Genomic DNA, 24,812 nt, shown 5'->3' with positions numbered 1-24,812 from the left:
GTCCGACTTCAACAAACGTCTCCTGAGCAGCTACATCTGTGAGTCCTGGTCCTGGTCCTGGTCCTGGTCCTGGTCCTGGTCCCCCTGACCCCATGTTGTGGTTCCAGGTAAAGTTCTGGGGAACCTGCAGCTCAACCTGCTCAGTAAGTCCAAGGTGTACGAAGACTCTGCGCTCGGCGCCATCTTCCTCCACAACAACTACAACTACATCCTCAAGGCCCTCGAGAAGTAAGCTCCGCCCACTCTCTGACCTCCAGCTCCGCCCACTCTCTGGCCTCCAGCCATCTGGAGAAGTAAGTTCCGCCCACTCACTGGCCTCCAGCCATCTGGAGAAGTAAGCTCCGCCCACTCTCTGGCCTCCAGCCATCTGGAGAAGTAAGCTCCGCCCACTCTCTGGCCTCCAGCCGTCTGGAGAAGTAAGCTCCGCCCACTCTCTGACCTCCAGCTCCGCCCACTCTCTGGCCTCCAGCCGTCATTATTCATCAATAATGATCATTACTGATAGTTATCCACGGGTTATAGACCCTCTTCTGATTGGTCCATGAGTTATAGACCCTCTTCTGATTGGTCCATGAGTTATAGACCCTCTTCTGATTGGTCCACAGGTCGGAGTTAATCCAGCTGGTGACGGTGACTCAGAAAAGAGCTGAGACGTCGTACAGAGAGCTGATCGAGCAGCAGATTGACACCTACCAGCGCAGGTAACTGTCTGTCTGCCTGTCTGTCTGTCTGTCTGTCTGTCTGTCTGTCTGGTTGACTGCTGTAATCCCTGCTGCAGCTGGTTGAAGGTCACGGAGCACCTGACGGACAGAAACATGCCAGCGGTCCAGCCGGGGTCAAAGGTCAGTCGTTGAATGGATGTAAAACAAGGAAGGAGCAACATGAACACTGTTTAATCTGCAGATTATAATCTGAGTCTCCTCCAGCTGAAAGACAAAGAGAGACAAGTCATCAAGGACAAATTCAAGGTGAGGCACATTATAATCTCACTGTCATTCTTTAATCCTTCACTCTATCATTTCTTTAATCCTTCACTCTATCATTTCTTTAATCCTTCACTCATTTCTTTAATCCTTCACTCATTTCTTTAATCCTTCACTCTATCATTTCTTTAATCCTTCACTCTATCATTTCTTTAATCCTTCACTCTATCATTTCTTTAATCCTTCATTCTATCATTTATTTAATCCTTCACTCTATCATTTCTTTAATCCTTCATTCTATCATTTCTTTAATCCTTCACTCATTTCTTTAATCCTTCACTCTATCATTTCTTTAATCCTTCACTCTATCATTTCTTTAATCCTTCATTCTATCATTTCTTTAATCCTTCACTCATTTCTTTAATCCTTCACTCTATCATTTCTTTAATCCTTCACTCTATCATTTCTTTAATCCTTCATTCTATCATTTCTTTAATCCTTCACTCATTTCTTTAATCCTTCACTCTATCATTTCTTTAATCCTTCATTCTATCATTTCTTTAATCCTTCACTCATTTCTTTAATCCTTCACTCTATCATTTCTTTAATCCTTCACTCTATCATTTCTTTAATCCTTCATTCTATCATTTCTTTAATCCTTCACTCATTTCTTTAATCCTTCACTCTATCATTTCTTTAATCCTTCATTCTATCATTTCTTTAATCCTTCACTCATTTCTTTAATCCTTCACTCTATCATTTCTTTAATCCTTCACTCTATCATTTCTTTAATCCTTCACTCTGTCATTTCTTTAATCCTTCATTCTATCATTTCTTTAATCCTTCACTCTATCATTTCTTTAATCCTTCACTCTATCATTTATTTAATCCTTCACTCTATCATTTCTTTAATCCTTCATTCTATCATTTATTTAATCCTTCACTCTATCATTTCTTTAATCCTTCACTCTATCATTTCTTTAATCCTTCACTCTATCATTTCTTTAATCCTTCACTCATTTATTTAATCCTTCACTCTATCATTTCTTTAATCCTTCACTCTATCATTTCTTTAATCCTTCACTCTATCATTTCTTTAATCCTTCATTCTATCATTTATTTAATCCTTCACTCTATCATTTCTTTAATCCTTCACTCTATCATTTCTTTAATCCTTCACTCTATCATTTCTTTAATCCTTCACTCTATCATTTCTTTAATCCTTCACTCTATCATGTATTCAAGAACTGAGGAGTTTGCAGGTTGAAGCCCAGTTAGAGTTACAGGGATTACAGTTGAAGTGGGATTACAGGTGAAGTGGGATTACAGGTGAAGTGAGATTACAGGTGAAGTGAGATTACAGGTGAAGTGGGATTACAGGTGAAGTGGGATTACAGGTGAAGTGGGAGGAGCTGTGATGTGACCTGGTTCTGGTTCTGTCTCAGGGTTTTAACGAGGGTCTGGAGGACCTGTGTAAGACCCAGAAGGGCTGGGCCATCCCGGACCAGGACCAGCGGGACTTCATCCGCCAGGCTCAGCGGAAAGTCGTGTCGGACGCTTACCGGACGTTTCTGCAGCGGTGAGACGCTTTAGCTTCTCAGCGTTAATCTAATCTGGATTACCGTCCAGGATTACTGCTGTCACCTTAGCGCCACTTGCTGGCATGATGATGTTTATCTGCAGTTTACATGAGACGCTACTAGCTGAGTGTTAGCCAGAATGCTAGTTAGCTGTGAGTCAGTGTGCTCGTTAGCCAGCATGTTAGTTAGCTGTTATCCAGCAGGCTAGTTAGCAGCATGTTAGTTAGCTTTTAGCCAGCATGATAGTTAGCCAGTATGTTAGTTAGCTGTTAGGCAGCATGCTAGTTAGCCAGCATGTTAGTTAGCTGTTAGCCAGCGGTTAGCCAGCGTGCTAGTTAGCCAGCATGTTAGTTAGCTGTTAGCCAGTATGCTAGTTAGCCAGCATCTTAGTTCGCTGTGAGCCAGTGTGCTTGTTAGCCAGCATGCTAGTTAGCCGGCATGTTAGTTAGCTGTTAGCCAGCATGCTAGTTAGCCAGCATGTTAGTTAGCTGTTAGCCAGCATGCTAGTTAGCCGTCATGTTAGTTCGCTGTGAGCCAACGTGCTAGTTAGCCAGCGTGCTAGTTAGCCAGCGTGCTAGTTAGCCAGCATGTTAGTTAGCTGTTAGCCAGCATGCTAGTTAGCAGCATGTTAGTTAGCTGTTAGCCAGCAGGATAGTTAGCCAGCATGTTAGTTAGCTGTTAGCCAGCGTGCTAGTTAGCCATCATGTTAGTTCGCTGTGAGCCAACGTGCTAGTTAGCCAGCGTGCTAGTTAGCCAGCGTGCTAGTTAGCCAGCATGTTAGTTAGCTGTTAGCCAGCATGCTAGTTAGCAGCATGTTAGTTAGCTGTTAGCCAGCAGGATAGTTAGCCAGCATGTTTGTTAGCTGTTAGCCAGCATACTAGTTAGCCAGCATGTTAGTTACCTGTTAGCCAGCGTGCTTGTTAGCCAGCATGCTAGTTAGCCAGCATGTTAGTTCGCTGTGAGCCAGTGTGCTTGTTAGCCAGCATGCTAGTTAGCCGGCATGTTAGTTAGCTGTTAGCCAGCATGCTAGTTAGCCATCATGTTAGTTCGCTGTGAGCCAACGTGCTAGTTAGCCAGCGTGCTAGTTAACCAGCGTGCTAGTTAGCCAGCATGTTAGTTAGCTGTTAGCCAGCATGCTAACTAGCTGTTAGCCAGCAGGCTAGTTAGCAGCATGTTAGTTAGCTTTTAGCCAGCATGATAGTTAGCCAGTATGTTAGTTAGCTGTTAGCCAGCAGGCTAGTTAGCAGCATGTTAGTTAGCTTTTAGCCAGCATGATAGTTAGCCAGTATGTTAGTTAGCTGTTAGGCAGCATGCTAGTTAGCCAGCATGTTAGTTAGCTGTTAGCCAGCGGTTAGCCAGTGTGCTAGTTAGCCAGCATGTTAGTTAGCTGTTAGCCAGTATGCTAGTTAGCCAGCATCTTAGTTCGCTGTGAGCCAGTGTGCTTGTTAGCCAGCATGCTAGTTAGCCGGCATGTTAGTTAGCTGTTAGCCAGCATGCTAGTTAGCCAGCATGTTAGTTAGCTGTTAGCCAGCATGCTAGTTAGCCGTCATGTTAGTTCGCTGTGAGCCAACGTGCTAGTTAGCCAGCGTGCTAGTTAGCCAGCGTGCTAGTTAGCCAGCATGTTAGTTAGCTGTTAGCCAGCATGCTAGTTAGCAGCATGTTAGTTAGCTGTTAGCCAGCAGGATAGTTAGCCAGCATGTTAGTTAGCTGTTAGCCAGCGTGCTAGTTAGCCATCATGTTAGTTCGCTGTGAGCCAACGTGCTAGTTAGCCAGCGTGCTAGTTAGCCAGCGTGCTAGTTAGCCAGCATGTTAGTTAGCTGTTAGCCAGCAGGATAGTTAGCCAGCATGTTAGTTCGCTGTTAGCCAGCGTGCTAGTTAGCCATCATGTTAGTTCGCTGTGAGCCAACGTGCTAGTTAGCCAGCGTGCTAGTTAGCCAGCATGTTAGTTAGCTGTTAGCCAGCATGCTAGTTAGCAGCATGTTAGTTAGCTGTTAGCCAGCAGGATAGTTAGCCAGCATGTTTGTTAGCTGTTAGCCAGCATACTAGTTAGCCAGCATGTTAGTTAGCTGTTAGCCAGCGTGCTAACTCCCTCTGTTCCCTGCAGATGTTCCAACATTTCTTTCACCAAGAATCCAGAGAAATATCACAAGTACCGACCGGAGGAGGTGGAGGAGATGATCGAGAAACTGTTCGACACCTCCGCATGAGCTGCTGCTCCTCCTCCTCCACTGACTCCTCCCACTAATGCTCCTCCTCCACTGACTCCTCCCACTAATGCTCCTCCTCCTCCTCCTCCACTGACTCCTCCCACTAATGCTCCTCCACTGACTCCTCCCACTAATGCTCCTCCTCCCCCTCCACTGACTCCTCCCACTAATGCTCCTCCTCCTCCACCTGAAGTGAATAAAGACTGAATCTCTGTTTCAGTTTTTGTTTTTTTCACTCAATGTTGATAAAATGACATTAAAGGACATTTTCTGTTATGATAAATAGAAATCTCTCTCACACACACACACACACACTCACACACACACACACACACACACACACACACACACACCAAACTAAAAAGGAAGTCTTTCCGTTGTATATTAAACTTCCTGTCCCAGAATCCTCTGGGAATCAAACCTCAGGATCCAGAAGTAATTGTTGACGTTTGTCTCTAATAAAAACCTTCCTGAGGGAAGTTCCTCTTCACACTCAGACAAACTGGTATCTCCAGCATTTTATTTTGGCGGGACATGCCTGGTTTGTTGACATCAGCATGACTGAAACTCCTGAAGATTCCTGAGGCTTCGTGTCCCATGATCCCGTCTGTCCAGGGGAACTCTCCAGATCCTGGTTCTGTCTGGAAAGGAGGACTCACAATGACCCCCACCACCAAACCCAGCCCCCCCACCACCAACCCCAGCCCCCCCACCGCCAAACCTAGACCCCCCAGGCCCCCCACCACCAACCCCAGACCCCCCAATCCCCCCACCACCAACCCCAGTGCCCCCACCACCAAACCCAGACCCCCAGTCCCCCCACCACCAAACCCAGACCCCCCACCACCAAACCCAGACCCCCCAGTCCCCCACCACCAACCCCAGACCCCCCAGTCCCCCACCACTAACCCCAGACCCCCCCAGTCCCCCCACCATTAACCCCATTCCCCCCACCACTAACCCCAGACCCCCCACCACTAACCCCAGACCCCCCACCACCAACCCCCAGATGCCCCAATAACTCCCATCCCTCTCCTGACCCCCCACCGCTAACTCCCTTCCCCCCTCTACCCCCAGATCCCCCTCCCGACCTCCACCCCCACTAACCCCCCCATCCACACCGCTAACCCTCAGACCCCCAGTCTGTTATAACTAGTGTTGTTATAACTAGTGTTGTTATAACTAGCTAGTGTTGTTATAACTAGTGTTGTTATAACTAGCTAGTGTTATAGCTAGTGTTGTTATAACTAGCTAGTGTTGTTATAACTAGTGTTGTTATAACTAGCTAGTGTTGTTATAACTAGCTAGTGTTATAACTAGTGTTGTTATAACTAGCTAGTGTTGTTATAACTAGTGTTGTTATAACTAGCTAGTGTTGTTATAACTAGCTAGTGTTATAACTAGTGTTGTTATAACTAGCTAGTGTTGTTATAGCTAGTGTTATAACTAGTGTTGTTATAACTAGCTAGTGTTGTTATAACTAGCTAGTGTTGTTATAACTAGTGTTGTTATAACTAGCTAGTGTTGTTATAGCTAGTGTTGTTATAACTAGTGTTGTTATAACTAGCTAGTGTTGTTATAACTAGCTAGTGTCGTTATAACTAGCTAGTGTCGTTATAACTAGTGTTGTTATAACTAGCTAGTGTCGTTATAACTAATGTTGTTATAACTAGCTAGTGTTGTTATAACTAGCTAGTGTCGTTATAACTAGCTAGTGTTGTTATAACTAGCTAGTGTCGTTATAACTAGTGTTGTTATAACAAATGATCGACTGACTGACGGAGCGACAGCCAGTCAGTCAGTCGCTCTGTGGAGGTGTGAGTCAGTGAGTCCCCCCCCCCCACCCCGCTGCTCTGGGCCACATGACCTCACGTCTGCGCTCTAATTGGTCACTTCCAGCAGTAATTGTCCCTCCGAGTGTGATCGCCTCGCTGTCCTGAACATTCCTGCTGAGTCCCGTCACCAAGAGACTTCCTGCAGCTCCACTGTCCACTGTCCACCGCAGTGTGTCCCCACACTGTGTCCACTGTCCACCACACTGTGCCCCCCACACTGTGTCCACTGTCCACCACACTGTGTCCACTGTCCACCGTGGTGTCCCCACACTGTGTCCACCACACTGTCTACTGTCCCCCACACTGTGTCCACTGTCCACCACACTGTGCCCCCCACACTGTGTCCACTGTCCACCACACTGTGCCCCCCACACTGTGTCCACTGTCCACCACACTGTGTCCACTGTCCACCGCGGTGTCCCCACACTGTGTCCACCACACTGTCTACTGTCCCCCACACTGTGTCCACTGTCCACCACACTGTGTCCACTGTCCACCGCGGTGTCCCCACACTGTGTCCACCACACTGTCTACTGTCCCCCACACTGTGTCCACTGTCCACCACACTGTGGCCCCCACACTGTTCCACTGTCCACCACACTGTGTCCACTGTCCCCCACACTGTGTCCCCCACACTGTGTCCACTGTCCACCACACTGTGTCCACTGTCCACCACATTGTGTCCACTGTCCACCGCAGTGTCCCCCACACTGTGTCCACTGTCCACCACACTGTGTCCACTGTCCACTACACTGTGCCCCCACACTGTGTCCACTGTCCACCACACTGTGTCCCCCACACTGTGTCCACTGTCCACTACACTGTGCCCCCACACTGTGTCCACTGTCCACCACACTGTGTCCCCCACACTGTGTCCACTGTCCACCACACTGTGTCCACTGTCCACCACATTGTGTCCACCGCAGTGTCCCCCACACTGTGTCCACTGTCCACCACACTGTGTCCACTGTCCACCGCACTGTGTCCACTGTCCGCCGCACTGTGTCCACTGTCCACCACACTGTGTCCACTGTCCATCACATTGTGTCCACTGTCCACCGCACTGTGTCCACTGTCCACCACACTGTGTCCACTGTCCACCGCAGTGTCCCCCACACTGTGTCCACCACACTGTCTACTTTCCACCGCATGGTGTCCACTGTCCGCCGCACTGTGTCCACTGTCCACCACACTGTGTCCCCCACACTGTGTCCACTGTCCCCCACACTGTGTCCACTGTCCACCACATTGTGTCCACTGCCCACCACACTGTGTCCACCACACTGTGTCCACTGTCCACCACACTGTGTCCACTGCACACTGAACAATAAACAAGTTCAGCAGAGCAGCAGAGTCTAAAATAGAAGAGCAGCAAGGAAAACTGGGATCGTGGTGAACAAGGAACCTGATTCTGACACAAACTACTGTTATTACACTGTGTGTGTGTGTGTGTGTGTGTGTGTGTGTGTGTGTGTGTGTGTGTGTGTGTGTGTGTGTGTGTGTGTGTGTGTGTGTGTGTGTGTGTGTGTGTGTGTGTGTGTGTGTGTGTGTGAGAGAGAGAGAGAGAGAGAGCTGGTCAAAAGGCTCAGGAAGATTCTGCTGATGATGAACCTTCAGAACCTGTAGTTCTGGACTGTTACCACTTCCTGTCGGCGATGGAGAGAGAAGTCCACTTCCTGTCGGCGGCGGAGAGAGAAGTCCACTTCCTGTCGGCGGCGGCGGAAAGAGAAGTCCACTTCCTGTCGGCGGAGGTGGAGAGAGAAGTCCACTTCCTGTCGGCGGAGGTGGAGAGAGAAGTCCACTTCCTGTCAGCGGTGGAGAGAGAAGTCCACTTCCTGTTATCGGCGGAGAGAGAAGTCCACTTCCTGGCGGTGGCGGCGGAGAGAGAAGTCCACTTCCTGTTATCGGTGGAGAGAGAAGTCCACTTCCTGTTATCGGCGGAGAGAGAAGTCCACTTCCTGGCGGCAGTGGAGAGAGAAGTCCACATCCTGTTATCGGTGGAGAGATAAGTCCACTTCCTGTCGGCGGAGGTAGAGAGGGAAGTCCACTTCCTGTCGGCGGCGGAGAGAGAAGTCCACTTCCTGTTATCGGCGGAGAGAGAAGTCCACTTCCTGTCGGCGGCGGTGGAGAGATAAGTCCACTTCCTGTCGGCGGAGGTGGAGAGAGAAGTCCACTTCCTGTCGGCGGTGGAGAGAGAAGTCCACTTCCTGTTATCGGCGGAGAGAGAAGTCCACTTCCTGTCGGCGGTGGAGAGAGAAGTCCACTTCCTGTCCGCGATGGAGAGAGAAGTCCACTTCCTGTCCGCGATGGAGAGAGAAGTCCACTTCCTGTCCGCGATGGAGAGAGAAGTCCACTTCCTGTCGGCGGAGGTGGAGAGAGAAGTCCACTTCCTGTCGGCGATGGAGAGAGAAGTCCACTTCCTGTCGGCGGTGGAGAGAGAAGTCCACTTCCTGTTGGCGGTGGAGAGAGAAGTCCACTTCCTGTCGGCGATGGAGGAGAGAGAAGTCCACTTCCTGTCGGCGGAGGTGGAGAGAGAAGTCCACTTCCTGTCGGCGGTGGAGAGAGAAGTCCACTTCCTGTCGGCGGAGGTGGAGAATCAGTGCCTGTGATGTTTCTGACGCTCGCCATCTGATCCGGCTGGAGCGGCGCCCCCCGGGGGTCGGAGTTAGCGGGACGGCCAGTCAGAGCCCCGGACTGTTGATACAGTTGCTGCCCTGAGGCGGACCGGGCCTCTGGCCCCGCCCCCTCTCTGATTGTTCACCTGCTGGCGGCGGCGCCATGTGACCGGCGTGAGGCGCCTGAACCCCGGGAGGCTCTGGGTCACATTCCGCCACCAAGTAACGGAGTGGAAACATCAGCCGCCGTCCAAACATGTCGACCAGCCTCCTGGCCGCGGCACACGGCGCCGCGCCGCGCCGCGCAGAGCAGCGCCGCTGCTGCAGGAAAGTGTGAGTCACGACTTCGTCTAATAAATGAACTGAACCAGTCCAACATTCCTGCTGAAGCTTTCAGAGCTGATCTGCTAACATCTGGATCCCGGTTGACCTTTGACCTCCTCACCTCCCCGAGGCTGAACTCTGCTTCTCTGAATATTGCTCCTCCTACAACAGTCCAGAGTTATAGAACATTCCCAGAGTTGTAGAACTTTCCAGAGTTGAAGAACGTTCCAGAGTTGAAGAACGTTCCAGAGTTGTAGAACGTTCCAGAGTTGTAGAACGTTCCAGAGTTGTAGAACGTTCCAGAGTTGGAGAATGATTCAGAGTTGGAGAACGTTCCAGAGTTGGAGAACGTTCCAGAGTTGTAGAACGATCCAGAGTTGTAGAACGATCCAGAGTTGGAGAATGATCCAGAGTTGGAGAACATTCCAGAGTTGTAGAATGATCCAGAGTTGTAGAACGTTCCAGAGTTACAGAACGTTCCAGAGTTACAGAACGTTCCAGAGTTGTTGAACGTTCCAGAGTTATAGAACGTTCCGGAGTTCCAGAACGTTCCAGAGTTATAGAACGTTCCGGAGTTCCAGAACGTTCCAGAGTTGTAGAACTCTTCTGGAGAGCCAGAAACCTACAAAGTGGTAGAGCTGTAGAGCCTCAGAACGTTCAGCTGGTCAGTGCTCGGTTCTCCAGAAGGTACCAGATACTACAAAAGACATGAGAATAACAACATCCAGGATAGAAAAGATCAAAGGATGTTGGCCACTGGCCGTGAAAAGCGGAGGTGGAGACTTCAAAGGGCAGATTATCCTGTCCAGGAGCGTGAAATCACCCTGTGACCATGAGGAACATGAGGACGTACTATCATTCCTCTTGTTCCTCCTCCAGCTGGTCTCCTGTCATCCCTCGTTCTCTCACTGCACCATGAGCCTGAAGAAATACTCTGATTACTTAGTTACTGTAATACCTTCTTGAGCTCAGCTCTTTTCAATGTTTCTGTGTCAACGTGTCGTCTGACATGGACTCGTTCCTCCACCACCTCCTGAAATCGCCACCATGGCCTGACTCTGGACCGGACCTCTGGACCGGCCCTCTGGACCGGACCTCTGGACCGGACCTCTGGACTGAACCTCTGGACCGACTGGATTGAAACGAGCTCCACTGCACAGGTGTGTGTGTGCGTGTGTGTGTGTGTGCGTGTGTGTGTGTGTGTGTGTGTGTGTGCGCGTGTGTGTGCGTGTGCGTGTGTGTGTGCGTGTGCGTGTGCGTGTGCGTGTGCGTGTGCGTGTGTGAGTGTGCGTGTGTGTGTGCGGACACATCTGGTTGTGGTCAGCACTGCTTGGCGGTGAGGTCACACTCAGTGCTGCTCAGCCCACGGGACAGCAACATCTGTAAGTGATGGAGGACGGGGGGGTGATGGTGGTGGAGGAGGGGGAGATGGTGGTGGTGGAGGGGTGATGGTGGTGGAGGGGGAGATGGTGGAGGAGGGGGGTGATGGTGGTGGAGAGGGGTGATGGTGGTGGAGGTGGAAGGGGGTGATGGTGGTGGAGGGGGAAGGGGGTGATGGTGGTGGAGGGGGAGATGGTGGTGGAGGTGGAAGGGGGTGATGGTGGTGAAGGAGAAGCTGGAGGAACACAACAGGAAGTGGGCGGAGCCACCCTGTGGCATCACCTCCTCACCTCCACAGAGACCAACACCAGAGGTGCACAGCCTGTCAGCGCCTGTTGAGACCGCATGCCTCCAGCGCCGCCATCTTGGAGAGGTCTCCTGCTCGTGCCTCCAGCGCCGCCATCTTGGAGAGGTCTCCTGCTCGTGCCTCCAGCGCCGCCATCTTGGAGAGGTCTCCTGCTCGTGCCTCCAGCGCCGCCATCTTGGAGAGGTCTCCTGCTCGTGCCTCCAGCGCCGCCATCTTGGAGAGGTCTCCTCCTCGTGCCTCCAGTGCCGCCATCTTGGAGAGGTCTCTCTCTGGAGCTCAACATGAAGACCCAGGCTGGAAGATCCACTAAAACATGTGTAGCTAGCTTGCTAGTAGCAACACCAGTAAAACCTCATGAAGCTCTTCCTGTGGAAACCTCCAGGAGGCGCTAGAGGAGGAGCAAGTCTTCATTCAGCGCCGTGAGGCATCTAGTGTTTTATATCTATGTTCACGTCCTCGTCTTCCTCACCTTCTTGTCTTCCTCACCTCCTTCTCTTCCTCACCCCCTCGTCTTCCTCGCCTCCTTCTCTTCCTCACCTTGTCTTCCTCACCATGTCTTCCACACCTCCTCGTCTTCCTCACCTCCTCATCTTCCTCACCTCCTTGTCTTCCTCACCTCCTCATCTTCCTCACCTCCTCGTCTTCCTCATCTTCCTCGTCTTCCTCACCTCCTTCACCTCCTCGTCTTCCTCACCTCCTCGTCTTCCTCACCTCCTCGTCTTCCTCATCTTCCTCACCTCCTTCACCTCCTCGTCTTCCTCACCTCCTCGTCTTCCTCACCTCCTCGTCTTCCTCATCTTCCTCGTCTTCCTCACCTCCTTCACCTCCTCGTCTTCCTCACCTCCTCGTCTTCCTCACCTCCTTCACCTCCTCGTCTTCCTCACCTCCTCGTCTTCCTCACCTCCTCGTCTTCCTCACCTCCTCGTCTTCCTCACCTCCTCAGACTCACTGGTTGATTGAAGCAGTAAATTCTTCATGAATACTGGAGCCTTGTCCTGCTGTGTGTGTGTGTGTGTGTGTGTGTGTGTGTGTGTGTGTGTGTGTGTGTGTGTGTGTGTGTGTGTGTGTGTGTGTGTGTGTGTGTGTGTGTGTGTGTGTGTGTGTGTGTGTGTGTGTGTGTGTGTGTGTGTGTGTGTGTGTGTGGATCACAACACATTATATTCTAACAATTTCTCCTGTTTTCCAAACTTCCTGTAACTTTTTCCATCTTGCTCATATTTTCCAGGATATTTAAATGTTTTTATTTTCCACGTTGCTGCTCCTTCACTTCCTTCACCTCCTTCACCGCCTCACCTCCTCACCTCCTCATCTCCTCACCTCCTCACCTCCTCACCTCCTCATCTCCTTCACCTCCTTCACCTCCTCACTTCCTCACCTCCTCACCTCCTTCAACTCCTTCACCTCCTTCACCGCCTCACCTCCTCACCTCCTCATCTCCTCATCTCCTTCACCTCCTTCACCTCCTCACTTCCTCACCTCCTCACCTCCTTCAACTCCTTCACCTCCTTCACCGCCTCACCTCCTCACCTCCTCATCTCCTCATCTCCTTCACCTCCTCACTTCCTCACCTCCTCACCTCCTTCAACTCCTTCACCTCCTTCACCGCCTCACCTCCTCACCTCCTTCACTTCCTTCACCTCCTTCACCTCCTCACTTCCTCACCTCCTCACCTCCTTCACTTCCTTCACCTCCTTCACCACCTCACCTCCTCACCTCCTCACCTCCTCATCTCCTTCACCTCCTTCACCTCCTCACTTCCTCACCTCCTCACCTCCTTCAACTCCTTCACCTCCTTCACCTCCTCACCTCCTCACCTCCTTCACTTCCTTCACCTCCTTCACCGCCTCACCTCCTCACCTCCTTCACTTCCCTCACCTCCTTCACCTCCTCCCCTCCCCTCCTTCACCTCCTCACCTCCTTCACCTCCTTTACCTCCTCCACCTCTTCCCCTCCTTCACCTCCTCACCTCCTTCACCTCCTCACCCCCTCCACCCCCTCACCCCCTCCACCTCCTCACCTCCTTCACCTCCTCACCTCCTTCACCTCCTTCACCTGCTCACCTCCTTCACCTCCTTTACCTCCTCCACCTCTTCCCCTCCTTCACCTCCTCACCTCCTTCACCTCCTCACCCCCTCCACCTCCTCCCCTCCTTTACATCCTCACCTCCTCCCCTCCTTCACCTCCTCACCTCCACCCACCCACACACTGACTGAAAGGACCTCCTTCACCCAGAGCGGAGGACATGTTGGTGGACAGACTTTGTCCTGCTGGTCAGTCATTGCTGAAGACAAGAATGTTTGATTCCCGCTGCAGCGGATCGTTCTGCTTCACTGGGCAGCGGCAGGCGCTGTGGTGAGGACAGAGCAGAGAGGACGCTGTGGTGAGGACAGAGCAGAGAGGACGCTGTGGTGAGGACAGAGCAGAGAGGACGCTGTGGTGAGGATAGAGCAGAGAGGACGCTGTGGTGAGGACAGAGCAGAGAGGACACTGTGGTGAGGACAGAGCAGAGTGGACACTGTGGTGAGGACAGAGCAGAGAGGATGCTGTGGTGAGGACAGAGCAGAGAGGACACTATGGTGAGGATAGAGCAGAGAGGACGCTGTGGGGAGGACAGAGCAGAGAGGATGCTGTGGTGAGGACAGAGCAGAGAGGACGCTGTGGTGAGGATAGAGCAGAGAGGACGCTGTGGTGAGGATAGAGCAGAGAGGACGCTGTGGTGAGGACAGAGCAGAGAGGACACTGTGGTGAGGACAGAGCAGAGTGGACACTGTGGTGAGGACAGAGCAGAGAGGATGCTGTGGTGAGGACAGAGCAGAGAGGACACTATGGTGAGGATAGAGCAGAGAGGACGCTGTGGGGAGGACAGAGCAGAGAGGACACTGTGGTGAGGACAGAGCAGAGAGGATGCTGTGGTGAGGACAGAGCAGAGAGGACACTATGGTGAGGATAGAGCAGAGAGGACGCTGTGGTGAGGACAGAGCAGAGAGGACACTGTGGTGAGGACAGAGCAGAGAGGACGCTGTGGTGAGGACAGAGCAGAGAGGACACTGTGGTGAGGACAGAGCAGAGAGGACGCTGTGGGAATGAGGCCAACAGCCTCTGGTTTCATGGTTGTGATTCAGTCGTTTTCCCTTCAGAGCTTCAGTGAAACTGGATCCTGAACCTCTTTGTCCTCCATTAATCTGAACCAGACCATCAATAACCTGAGAGAAGAGCGACTAGATGTTATGGAGGTATGGAGAGAATTTCTACTAGACGTTATGGGGGTATGGAGAGAATTTCTACTAGACGTTATGGAGGTATGGAGAGAATTTCTACTAGACGTTATGGGGTATGGAGAGAATTTCTACTAGACGTTATGGAGGTATGGAGAGAATTTCTACTAGACGTTATGGGGGTATGTAGAGAATTTCTACTAGACGTTATGGAGGTATGGAGAGAATTTCTACTAGACGTTATGGGGGTATGTAGAGAATTTCTACTAGACGTTATGGAGGTATGGAGAGAATTTCTACTAGACGTTATGGGGGTATGTAGAGAATTTCTACTAGACGTTATGGAGGTATGGAGAGAATTTCTACTAGACGTTATGGGGGTATGGAGAGAATTTCTACTAGACGTTATGGGGGTATGGAGAGAATTTCTACTAGACGTTATGGAGGTATGGAGAGAATTTCTACTAGACGTTATGGAGGTATGGAGAGAATTTCTACTAGACGTTATGGAGGTATGGAGAGAATTTCTACTCGACGTTATGGAGGTATGGAGAGAATTTCTGCTAGACGTTATGGAGGTATGGAGAGAATTTCTATTAGACGTTATGGGGTATGGAGAGAATTTCTACTAGACGTTATGGAGGTATGGAGAGAATTTCTACTAGACGTTATGGGGGTATGGAGAGAATTTCTACTAGACGTTATGGAGGTATGGAGAGAATTTCTATTAGACGTTATGGGGTATGGAGAGAATTTCTACTAGACGTTATGGGGGTATGGAGAGAATTTCTACTAGACGTTATGGAGGTATGGAGAGAATTTCTATTAGACGTTATGGAGGTATGTAAAGAATTTCTACTAGACGTTATGGGGGTATGGAGAGAATTTCTACTAGACGTTATGGAGGTATGGAGAGAATGTCTACTAGACGTTATGGCGGTATGGAGAGAATTTCTATTAGACGTTATGGGGGTATGGAGAGAATTTCTACTAGACGTTATGGAGGTATGGAGAGAATTTCTACTAGACGTTATGGGGGTATGGAGAGAATTTCTACTAGACGTTATGGAGGTATGGAGAGAATTTCTACTAGACGTTATGGGGGTATGGAGAGAATTTCTACTAGACGTTATGGAGGTATGGAGAGAATTTCTACTAGACGTTATTGAGGTATGCAGAGAAGTGCCACCAGACGTTATGGACTGGTGGGCCTGGAGGAGCTGATACGTCCTCCAGGAGGCTGCAGGCTGGTCGTAATGGAAGTTGAGAGGAAGTCCTGGTTGTTCCTCTTTCATGGAATAATATAAATAAATGTTTGTTTTCTGGAGCGTCAGAACTTTAATGATGAACTTTTGATCTGACGGAGCTGAACTGGACAAAACTGGACTGACGGGAAGGGAAGTGATCATGTGACTCAGCAGGAGGCGTTTATCTGGAGGGGGGGGGGGGCGGGGGGCAGTCCTGCAGGAGACAGCCCAGAGACACACACCGTCCACACCTGCTCTGCACCACAGGTAGGAAACAAGCAGACACACACCTGCACTGCACCACAGGTAGGAAACTGCCTGTTCCTGCTGCTGAGGCTCTGTTACTGCAGAACCCTGGGAATACTGAGCTTCAGGTTGGGTCTGGAAAACACCTGGAAACACCTGGAGATGCTTGGAAAACACATGGAAACACCTGAAAACACCTGGAGACGGCTGGAAAACACCTGGAGACGGCTGGAAAACACCTGGAGACGCCTGGAAAACACCTGGAGATGCCTGGAAAACACATGGAAACACCTGAAGATGCCTGGAAAACACCTGGAGATGCCGGGAAAGCACCTGGAGACGCCTGGAAAACACCTGAAAATCACCTGGAGACATCTGGAAAGCATCTGGAGATGCCTGGAAAGCACCTGGAAAGCGTCAGCAGAACAGTGATTATAATGGAAGGTTGGCTCCAGCGTGACGTCGGAGGTTTGGAACCTGGAAGCAGAACAATGTGTAACATGAACTTGTGTTAAAGAACAGACACACAAAGCCGGAGCGTCGCGGGGAAACGTGACGAGATGTGGTCCAGCTGATAAGAACTGGCGGCGGTCAGGTTTCACCTTCACATCCGATCTGATGGCCACAAGGTTGAATCACCTGCTGCACATTATTTGAGAGAAAAGTGTGAAATCATGAAGAAGATTTTGTGTGTGTGCTGCAGTTCTGCTGACAAAACACACCGGCTGTTTGATAAATACACAACTATTGATCGTTAAAACACCGCAGCACTGAAGGTCATGTTGGTTATAAGCAGAGATAATCCAGGGTGTCGTCAGGAACAACCGCTCTGCGCGGCACGGTGGGGAACCTTGCTTTCTTCTTCTTTGGTTGTCTAGGTCTCGCTCACAATCCAATGACGTATTCCAGGTTGATCTGTGACTTCAGATGATAGTTGATGGTTGAGGCTGTGAGTGTCTTTCCAGGGTTTAGACTGCTCCCTGGAAGGTCTATTCAGGGTTGAGACTGCTCCCTGGAGGGTCTATTCAGGGTTGAGACTGCTCCCTGGAGGGTCTATTCAGGGTTTAGACTGCTCCCTGGAGGGCCTATTCAGGGTTTAGACTGCTCCCTGGAGGGTCTATTCAGGGTTTAGACTGCTCCCTGGAGGCCCTATTCAGGGTTGAGACTGCTCCCTGGAGGGTCTATTCAGGGTTTAGACTGCTCCCTGGAGGGTCTATTCAGGGTTGAGACTGCTCCCTGGAGGGCCTATTCAGGGTTTAGACTGCTCCCTGGAAGGTCTATTCAGGGTTTAGACTGCTCCCTGGAAGGTCTATTCAGGGTTTAGACTGCTCCCTGGAGGGTCTATTCAGGGTTGAGACTGCTCCCTGGAGGGTCTATTCAGGGTTGAGACTGCTCCCTGGAGGGTCTATTCAGGGTTGAGACTGCTCCCTGGAGGGTCTATTCAGGGTTTAGACTGCTCCCTGGAGGGTCTATTCAGGGTTTAGACTGCTCCCTGGAGGGTCTATTCAGGGTTGAGACTGCTCCCTGGAGGGTCTATTCAGGGTTTAGACTGCTCCCTGGAGGGCCTATTCAGGGTTGAGACTGCTCCCTGGAGGGTCTATTCAGGGTTTAGACTGCTCCCTGGAGGGTCTATTCAGGGTTTAGACTGCTCCCTGGAGGGTCTATTCAGGGTTTAGACTGCTCCCTGGAGGGTCTATTCAGGGTTTAGACTGCTCCCTGGAGGGTCTATTCAGGGTTGAGACTGCTCCCTGGAGGGTCTATTCAGGGTTTAGACTGCTCCCTGGAGGGCCTATTCAGGGTTGAGACTGCTCCCTGGAGGGTCTATTCAGGGTTTAGACTGCTCCATCATCAGAGTGAATTCAGTGACGGGAATAGGAAGTGGAATCTGTCTGTGTGGTATTTCAAAAATAAATCCAAAATAAGACCAAAGTAAGTGTAAAAAAAATCCAGAGAATGTTTTATTGTGAAGGTACTGTTTGATTTTTCTTGATGAGCTCTTAATGTGAAGGAAATTGTTATAATAATTTGGTGGAACTTTATTCAACTTCAACTCGTAAGTTGAGGTGAACATCAACAATTTGTAGTTTTAACAGATTTGCTCGGAGGACAATGTTTTTCTTGGTCAGAGAATGAAAGTTTCAGAAAGAAGAGAAGAGAGAAAAAGCAGATCGACGGTTTCCTCCAGAGAAACTCTGACGCTGCTTCAAACATCAGAAGATCAAACTTCAACGGTTCAACAGAACAGCAGGAACTCAGTGGAGCAGTGGAACTCCGTGGAGCAGAAGAACGTCGTGGAGCAGTGGAACTCCATGGAGCAGAAGAACGCCGTGGAGCAGTGGAACTCCATGGAGCAGAAGAACGTCGTGGAGCAGTGGAACTCCATGGAGCAGAAGAACGCCGTGGAGCAGAAGAACTTCGTGGAGCAGAAGAACGTCATGGAGCAGAAGAACTTCGTGGAGCAGAAGAACGTCATGGAGCAGAAGAACTTCTTGGAGCAGTGGAACGTCGTGGAGCAGTGGAACTCCATGGAGCAGAAGAACGCCGTGGAGCAGTGGAACTCCATGGAGCAGAAGAACGTCATGGAGCAGAAGAACTTCTTGGAGCAGTGGAACGTCGTGGAGCAGTGGAACTCCATGGAGCAGAAGAACGTCGTGGAGCAGTGGAACTCCATGGAGCAGAAGAACGTCGTGGAGCAGTGGAACTCCGTGGAGCAGGAGAACGCCGTGGAGCAGAAGAACTTCGTGGAGCAGAAGAACGTCATGGAGCAGAAGAACTTCTTGGAGCAGTGGAACGTCGTGGAGCAGAAGAACGCCGTGGAGCAGAGGAACGTCGTGGAGCAGAGGAACGTCGTGGAGCAGAAGAACGCCGTGGAGCAGAGGAACGTCGTGGAGCAGAAGAACGCCGTGGAGCAGTGGAACGCTGTGGAGCAGAAAAACTCTGTGGAGCAGAGGAACGTCGTGGAGCAGAAGAACGTCGTGGAGCAGGAGAACGCAGTGGAGCAGCAGGATGCTGTGGAGCAGGAGGAAGCAGTGGAGCAGCAGGATGCCGGAGGCGGCAGAGAGCAGCCACCCGTTCACAGTGTTCTGGTCGACTCGCCGCTGCGGCGCTAAGCGAGCGTGTAATGAGTTGGAGCTGCGAGCGGCGGAGGAAAGTTGTTTCCAGAACTGCTTGTCTACGTTTAGAAACAAATCACCCGGAGCTCCGTCACCTTCAGGGCGCAGTGGAAACTTCACCCGGAGCTCCGTCACCTTCAGGGCGCAGTGGAAACTTCACCCGGAGCTCCGTCACCTTCAGGGCGCAGTGGAAACTTCACCCGGAGCTCCGTCACCATCAGGGCGCAGTGGAAACTTCCCCCGGAGCTCCGTCACCTTCAGGGCGCAGTGGAAACTTCACCGGGAGCTCCGTCACCTTCAGGGCGCAGTGGAAACTTCACCCGGAGCTCCGTCACCTTCAGGGCGCAGTGGAAACTTCACCGGGAGCTCCGTCACCTTCAGGGCGCAGTGGAAACTTCACCCGGAGCTCCGTCACCTTCAGGGCGCAGTGGAAACTTCACCGGGAGCTCCGTCACCTTCAGGGCGCAGCGGAAACTTCACCCGGAGCTCCGTCACCTTCAGGGCGCAGTGGAAACTTCATCCGGAGCTCCGTCACCTTCAGGGCGCAGTGGAAACATCACCCGGAGCTCCGTCACCTTCAGGGCGCAGTGGAAACTTCCCCCGGAGCTCCGTCACCTTCAGGGCGCAGTGGAAACTTCACCCGGAGCTCCCTCACCTTCAGGGCGCAGTGGAAACTTCACCCGGAGCTCCGTCACCTTCAGGGCGCAGTGGAAACTTCCCCCGGAGCTCCGTCACCTTCAGGGCGCAGTGGAAACTTCACCCGGAGCTCCGCCACCTTCAGGGCGCAGTGGAAACTTCCCCCGGAGCTCCGTCACCTTCAGGGCGCAGTGGAAACTTCACCCGGAGCTCCGTCACCTTCAGGGCGCAGTGGAAACTTCACCGGGAGCTCCGTCACCTTCAGGGCGCAGTGGAAACTTCACCCGGAGCTCCGCCACCTTCAGGGCGCAGTGGAAACTTCACCCGGAGCTCCGTCACCTTCAGGGCGCAGTGGAAACTTCACCCGGAGCTCCGTCACCTTCAGGGCGCAGTGGAAACTTCACCGGGAGCTCCGTCACCTTCAGGGCGCAGTGGAAACTTCAAAGGTCGCTGCTGTTTTGGTTCCAAGCGGCTGCTGGAGCGTGGAGGTTGTTGTGTAAACACTCTGCTCCACAGCAACTGGAGGCTCTGCTCCACCTCACCCACTGCTCACTGACCCCCCCCCCCCCCCCGACCCCCCTGATCCCCCCAGTGACCTCTCCAGTGACCCCCCCACTGACCCCCTGACCCCCCCACTGACCTCTCCAGTGACCCCCCCACTGACCCCCTGACCCCCCACTGACCTCTCCAGTGACCCCCCTGACAGTCGAGTTGTTCAGTGAGGGTGGAGTGGTTCAGTGAGGGTGGAGTTGTTCTGTGAGGGTGGAGTTGTTCTGTGACAGTGGAGTTGTTCTGTGAGGGTGGAGTGGTTCAGTGAGGGTGGAGTGGTTCAGTGAGGGTGGAGTGGTTCAGTGAGGGTGGAGTTGTTCTGTGAGGGTGGAGTGGTTCTGTGAGGGTGGAGTGGTTCAGTGTGGGTGGAGTTCTGTGAGGGTGGAGTCGTTCATTGAAGGTGGAGTGGTTCAGTGTGGGTGGAGTCGTTCTGTGAGGGTGGAGTGGTTCAGTGTGGGTGGAATGGTTCTGTGTGGGTGGAGTGGTTCAGTGTGGGTGGAGTTCTGTGAGGGTGGAGTGGTTCTGTGAGGGTGGAATGGTTCTGTGAGGGTGGAGTGGTTCAGTGTGGGTGGAGTTCTGTGAGGGTGGAGTGGTTCATTGAGGGTGGAGTTGTTCTGTGTGGGTGGAGTCGTTCTGTGAGGGTGGAGTGGTTCAGTGTGGGTGGAGTTCTGTGAGGGTGGAGTCGTTCATTGAAGGTGGAGTGGTTCAGTGTGGGTGGAGTCGTTCTGTGAGGGTGGAGTTCTGTGAGGGTGGAGTCGTTCATTGAAGGTGGAGTGGTTCAGTGTGGGTGGAGTCGTTCTGTGAGGGTGGAGTGGTTCAGTGTGGGTGGAGTTCTGTGAGGGTGGAGTCGTTCATTGAAGGTGGAGTGGTTCAGTGTGGGTGGAGTCGTTCTGTGAGGGTGGAGTTCTGTGAGGGTGGAGTCGTTCATTGAAGGTGGAGTGGTTCAGTGTGGGTGGAGTCGTTCAGTGTGGGTGGAGTTCTGTGAGGGTGGAGTCGTTCATTGAAGGTGGAGTGGTTCAGTGTGGGTGGAGTCGTTCTGTGAGGGTGGAGTTCTGTGAGGGTGGAGTGGTTCATTGAGGGTGGAGTTGTTCTGTGTGGGTGGAGTTCTGTGAGGGTGGAGTGGTTCTGTGAGGGTGGAGTGGTTCAGTGTGGGTGGAGTTCTGTGAGGGTGGAGTGGTTCATTGAGGGTGGAGTTGTTCTGTGTGGGTGGAGTTCTGTGAGGGTGGAGTGGTTCTGTGGTTGCAGGAAGTCACGGTTTGTTTTGTCCCGCAGGCTGAAGATGCAGCAGCAGTACGTGTCGGTGAGCCGGGTGGAGGAGAGACGGGCGGAGGAGGTCGGCGTGACGGCGGAAGCTCCGCCCAAAGCCAAGGAGCTGCGCTACGTCAGGAAGGAAGGCCACTGCTCCGTGGTGTTCCGACACGTCCCGGAGGAATGGCTGCTGTTTGTGACGGACATCTTCACCACGCTGGTGGAGATCCGCTGGCGGGTGATGTTCCTGATCTTCGCCCTGTCCTACATCCTGTCCTGGTTCTTCTTCGGCGTGCTGTTCTGGGTGGTGGCGCTGGCGCACGGCGACGTCAACGGCAACACCAACGACACGGACGTGTGCGTCTACGAGGTGCGCAGCTTCACCGCCGCCTTCCTCTTCTCCCTGGAGACGCAGACCACCATCGGCTACGGCTTCCGGGGGATGTCGGAGAACTGCATGGTGGCCATCGTGGTGGTGACGGTGCAGGACGTGGTCAGCTGCTTCATCGACACCTTCGTCATCGGCATCGTCGTGGCCAAGATGGCGTCCGCCAGGAAGCGGGCGCAGACGGTGGGCTTCAGCCACTGCGCCGTGGTCAACCTCCGCGACGGCTTCCTGTGCCTGTCCTGGCGCGTCGGCGACTTCCGCAGGAACCACCTGGTGGAGGGCACGGCGCGGGCGCAGCTGGTGCGCGCCACGGTGCACGCCACCGGCAAGGTGGACGTGACCTACGAGGACCTGCTGATCCAGCAGAGCCACGTGGTCCTGGTCACGCCCGCCACCATCTGCCACCGCATCCAGCCCGGCAGCCCGCTGTACCGCATGAGCCTGGCCGACCTGCGGGGCGCCGCCTTCGAGCTGGTGGCGTCCTTCACCTACACCGACGACTCCACCGGCATGCTGCACCAGACCCGCACCTCCTACACCCCGGACGAGGTCCTGTGGGGCCAGCTGTTCCAGGAGATGATCCGGGTCAGCCGGAGGCACTACCGGGTGGACTACACCCTGTTCCACCACACCGCCAAGGTGCTGGTGCCCGAGGTCAGCGCCGAGCAGTACGAGCACAAGAAGCAGTCCAGGCCGTCGCCCCGCCACTCCCCGAGATCGTCCCCACGCCCGTCCCCACGTCTGTCCCCCCGGCGGCCGGACCTCCGCCAGGACCTTCGCCAAGACCTCCACCAGGACCCCCGCCAGGACCTCCTGAAGCTGCCGGCGCTGACGGTGGAGCTGGTGACGGACCACCAGACCCAACCCACCGTCCCAATGTCTCTGGAGGACAGACAGGAGTCCAGCAGGCTGGAGGTGTGAGGACAGCCGGGGCTCCACCCTCCTCCACCCACATCCGTCAGTCTTTGGTTCACGGTTCAGGCCTCATCAACCTTCTTCACTGTAAAACATCCGTCGTATTAGATTCCCCCCATCGGCTGCTCGCCGCCTCCACCAGCCTCCACCAGCCTCCACCAGGCTCCACCAGCCTCCACCAGCCTCCACCAGCCTCCTCCAGCCTCCACCAGGCTCCACCAGGCTCCTCCAGCCTCTACCAGGCTCCTCCAGCCTCCACCAGCCTCTACCAGGCTCCACCAGCCTCCACCAGGCTCCACCAGCCTCCACCAGCCTCCACCAGCCTCCTCCAGCCTCCACCAGGCTCCACCAGGCTCCTCCAGCCTCTACCAGGCTCCTCCAGCCTCCACCAGCCTCTACCAGGCTCCTCCAGCCTCCACCAGGCTCCACCAGCCTCCACCAGCCTCCACCAGGCTCCTCCTCCAGCCTCCACCAGGCTCCTCCAGCCTCCACCAGGCTCCACCAGGCTCCTCCAGCCTCCAACAGCCTCCACCAGCCTCCACCAGGCTCCTCCATCAGCCTCCACCAGGCTCCTCCAGCCTCCATCAGCCTCCACCAGGCTCCTCCTCCAGCCTCCACCAGGCTCCTCCAGCCTCCACCAGGCTCCACCAGGCTCCTCCAGCCTCCATCAGCCTCCACCAGCCTCCACCAGGCTCCTCCATCAGCCTCCACCAGGCTCCTCCAGCCTCCATCAGCCTCCACCAGCCTCCACCAGGCTCCACCCACTCTACAACCAAAGCCTCCAGTCAGTGCAGAACCGGTGGTTCTCAGCCGCCACACTGGACCTGGTTAGAACCCAAACACACATCATTTCAGTGTAGAACTCGTTGCCATGGTAACAAAGTGGTTGTAGCTGACGTGGCTGTAAAGGTTGTGAAGTTTCAACAGCAACATCAGATTATCGTCTTCTCAAAGTCCAAACTCACAGGAGGAACACCTCAGGTTCTCCTCAGGTTCTCCTCAGGTTCTCCTCAGGTTCTCCTCAGGTTCTCCTCCTCAGGTTCTCCTAAGGTTCTCCTCAGGTTCTTCTCCAACCTCCACAGGAGATTCAAATAAAATACCTTCTCTGACAGTTTGTAGGAGTTCATGGTCTGAACCCCCTTTGGAGATCACCTGGGTTCCCGGGGGTCCAGGTCTGGTCTGAACCCCCTTTGGAGATCACCTGGGTTCCCGGGGGTCCAGGTCTGGTCTGAACCCCCTTTGGAGGTCACCTGGGTTCCCGGGGGTCCAGGTCTGGTCTGAACCCCCTTTGGAGGTCACCTGGGTTCCCGGGGGTCCAGGTCTGGTCTGAACCCCCTTTGGAGGTCACCTGGGTTCGCGGGGGTCCAGGTCTGGTTGAACCCCCTTTGGAGGTCACCTGGGTTCGCGGGGGTCCAGGTCTGGTTGAACCCCCTTTGGAGGTCACCTGGGTTCGCGGGGGTCCAGGTCTGGTCTGAACCCCCTTTGGAGGTCACCTGGGTTCGCGGGGGTCCAGGTCTGGTCTGAACCCCCTTTGGAGGTCACCTGGGTTCCCGGGGGTCCAGGTCTGGTCTCACAGTTCAATTTAAATCAATAAAACATAGAGAAGACCGAGGAAAAGCCCTGAGCTTTTATTTTGAAGAGTATTTTCTTTTATATGTGGTTTGTCTTTACTGTGATGTTTAAGCAGGTCAGAGGTCAGAGGTCAATGTGTTTCTTCAATAGAATAAAAGCTCGGTAACCATGATAAACAATGTTTGTTTGTTTTTTGTAAATTTATGGTTTAAATTAAAAAATGAAAGATGTGAAGATTCATTCTGCACACACACACACACACACACACACACACACACACACACACACACACACAGAGGACACACACACAGAGGACACACACAGAGAGAGACACACAGAGGACACACACACAGAGAGAGAGACACACAGAGGACACACACAGAGGACACACACACACACAGAGGACACACACACAGAGAGAGACACACAGAGGACACACCCAGCAGGTAAATATCTGGAACAGCAGGTTTTAATGAAGCATTTACTTTGCAGATTGAAGAAGATTGACCCTT

At 52.7% G+C, this 24,812-nt stretch overlaps 2 protein-coding genes across 5 annotated transcripts in view; both read left to right on the top strand.

The window, feature by feature from the left end:
- Positions 1-4,890, top strand: part of exoc7 (exocyst complex component 7) — a 22,877-nt gene extending 17,987 nt beyond the window's left edge. For all 4 annotated transcript variants that reach the window (XM_080517300.1, XM_080517299.1, XM_080517298.1 and 1 more), the window contains 7 exons: positions 1-38; positions 108-228; positions 606-701; positions 779-842; positions 927-968; positions 2,369-2,502; positions 4,608-4,890. The exon at positions 1-38 is cut by the window's left edge and continues 28 nt beyond it. In XM_080517300.1, the coding sequence (XP_080373426.1) occupies positions 1-38; positions 108-228; positions 606-701; positions 779-842; positions 927-968; positions 2,369-2,502; positions 4,608-4,710 (598 nt within the window). In that variant the 3' untranslated portion in view covers positions 4,711-4,890. The remainder of the gene's footprint in view (positions 39-107; positions 229-605; positions 702-778; positions 843-926; positions 969-2,368; positions 2,503-4,607) is intronic.
- A 5,650-nt stretch (positions 4,891-10,540) lies between these two features.
- On the top strand, positions 10,541-23,169 carry kcnj16a (potassium inwardly rectifying channel subfamily J member 16a). Its single transcript, XM_080517307.1, has 2 exons — positions 10,541-10,644; positions 21,450-23,169. The coding sequence occupies exon 2, from the start codon at positions 21,457-21,459 to the stop codon at positions 22,732-22,734; it is 1,278 nt and encodes a 425-aa protein (XP_080373433.1). The 5' UTR covers positions 10,541-10,644; positions 21,450-21,456; the 3' UTR covers positions 22,735-23,169.
- Positions 23,170-24,812: the final 1,643 nt, after the last annotated feature.

Source organism: Blennius ocellaris (assembly GCF_963422515.1).
Source record: "Blennius ocellaris genome assembly, chromosome: 21".
NCBI classification, from domain to species: Eukaryota; Metazoa; Chordata; class Actinopteri; order Blenniiformes; family Blenniidae; genus Blennius; species Blennius ocellaris.
The sequence above is the reverse complement of the archived record's forward strand: the minus strand, read 5'-3'. Positions and strand labels throughout refer to the sequence as shown.

Excerpts from the sequence above, each read along its gene's own strand:
- kcnj16a (XM_080517307.1), top strand. The coding sequence starts at position 21,457 with ATGCAGCAGCAGTACGTGTCGGTGAGCCGGGTGGAGGAGAGACGGGCG.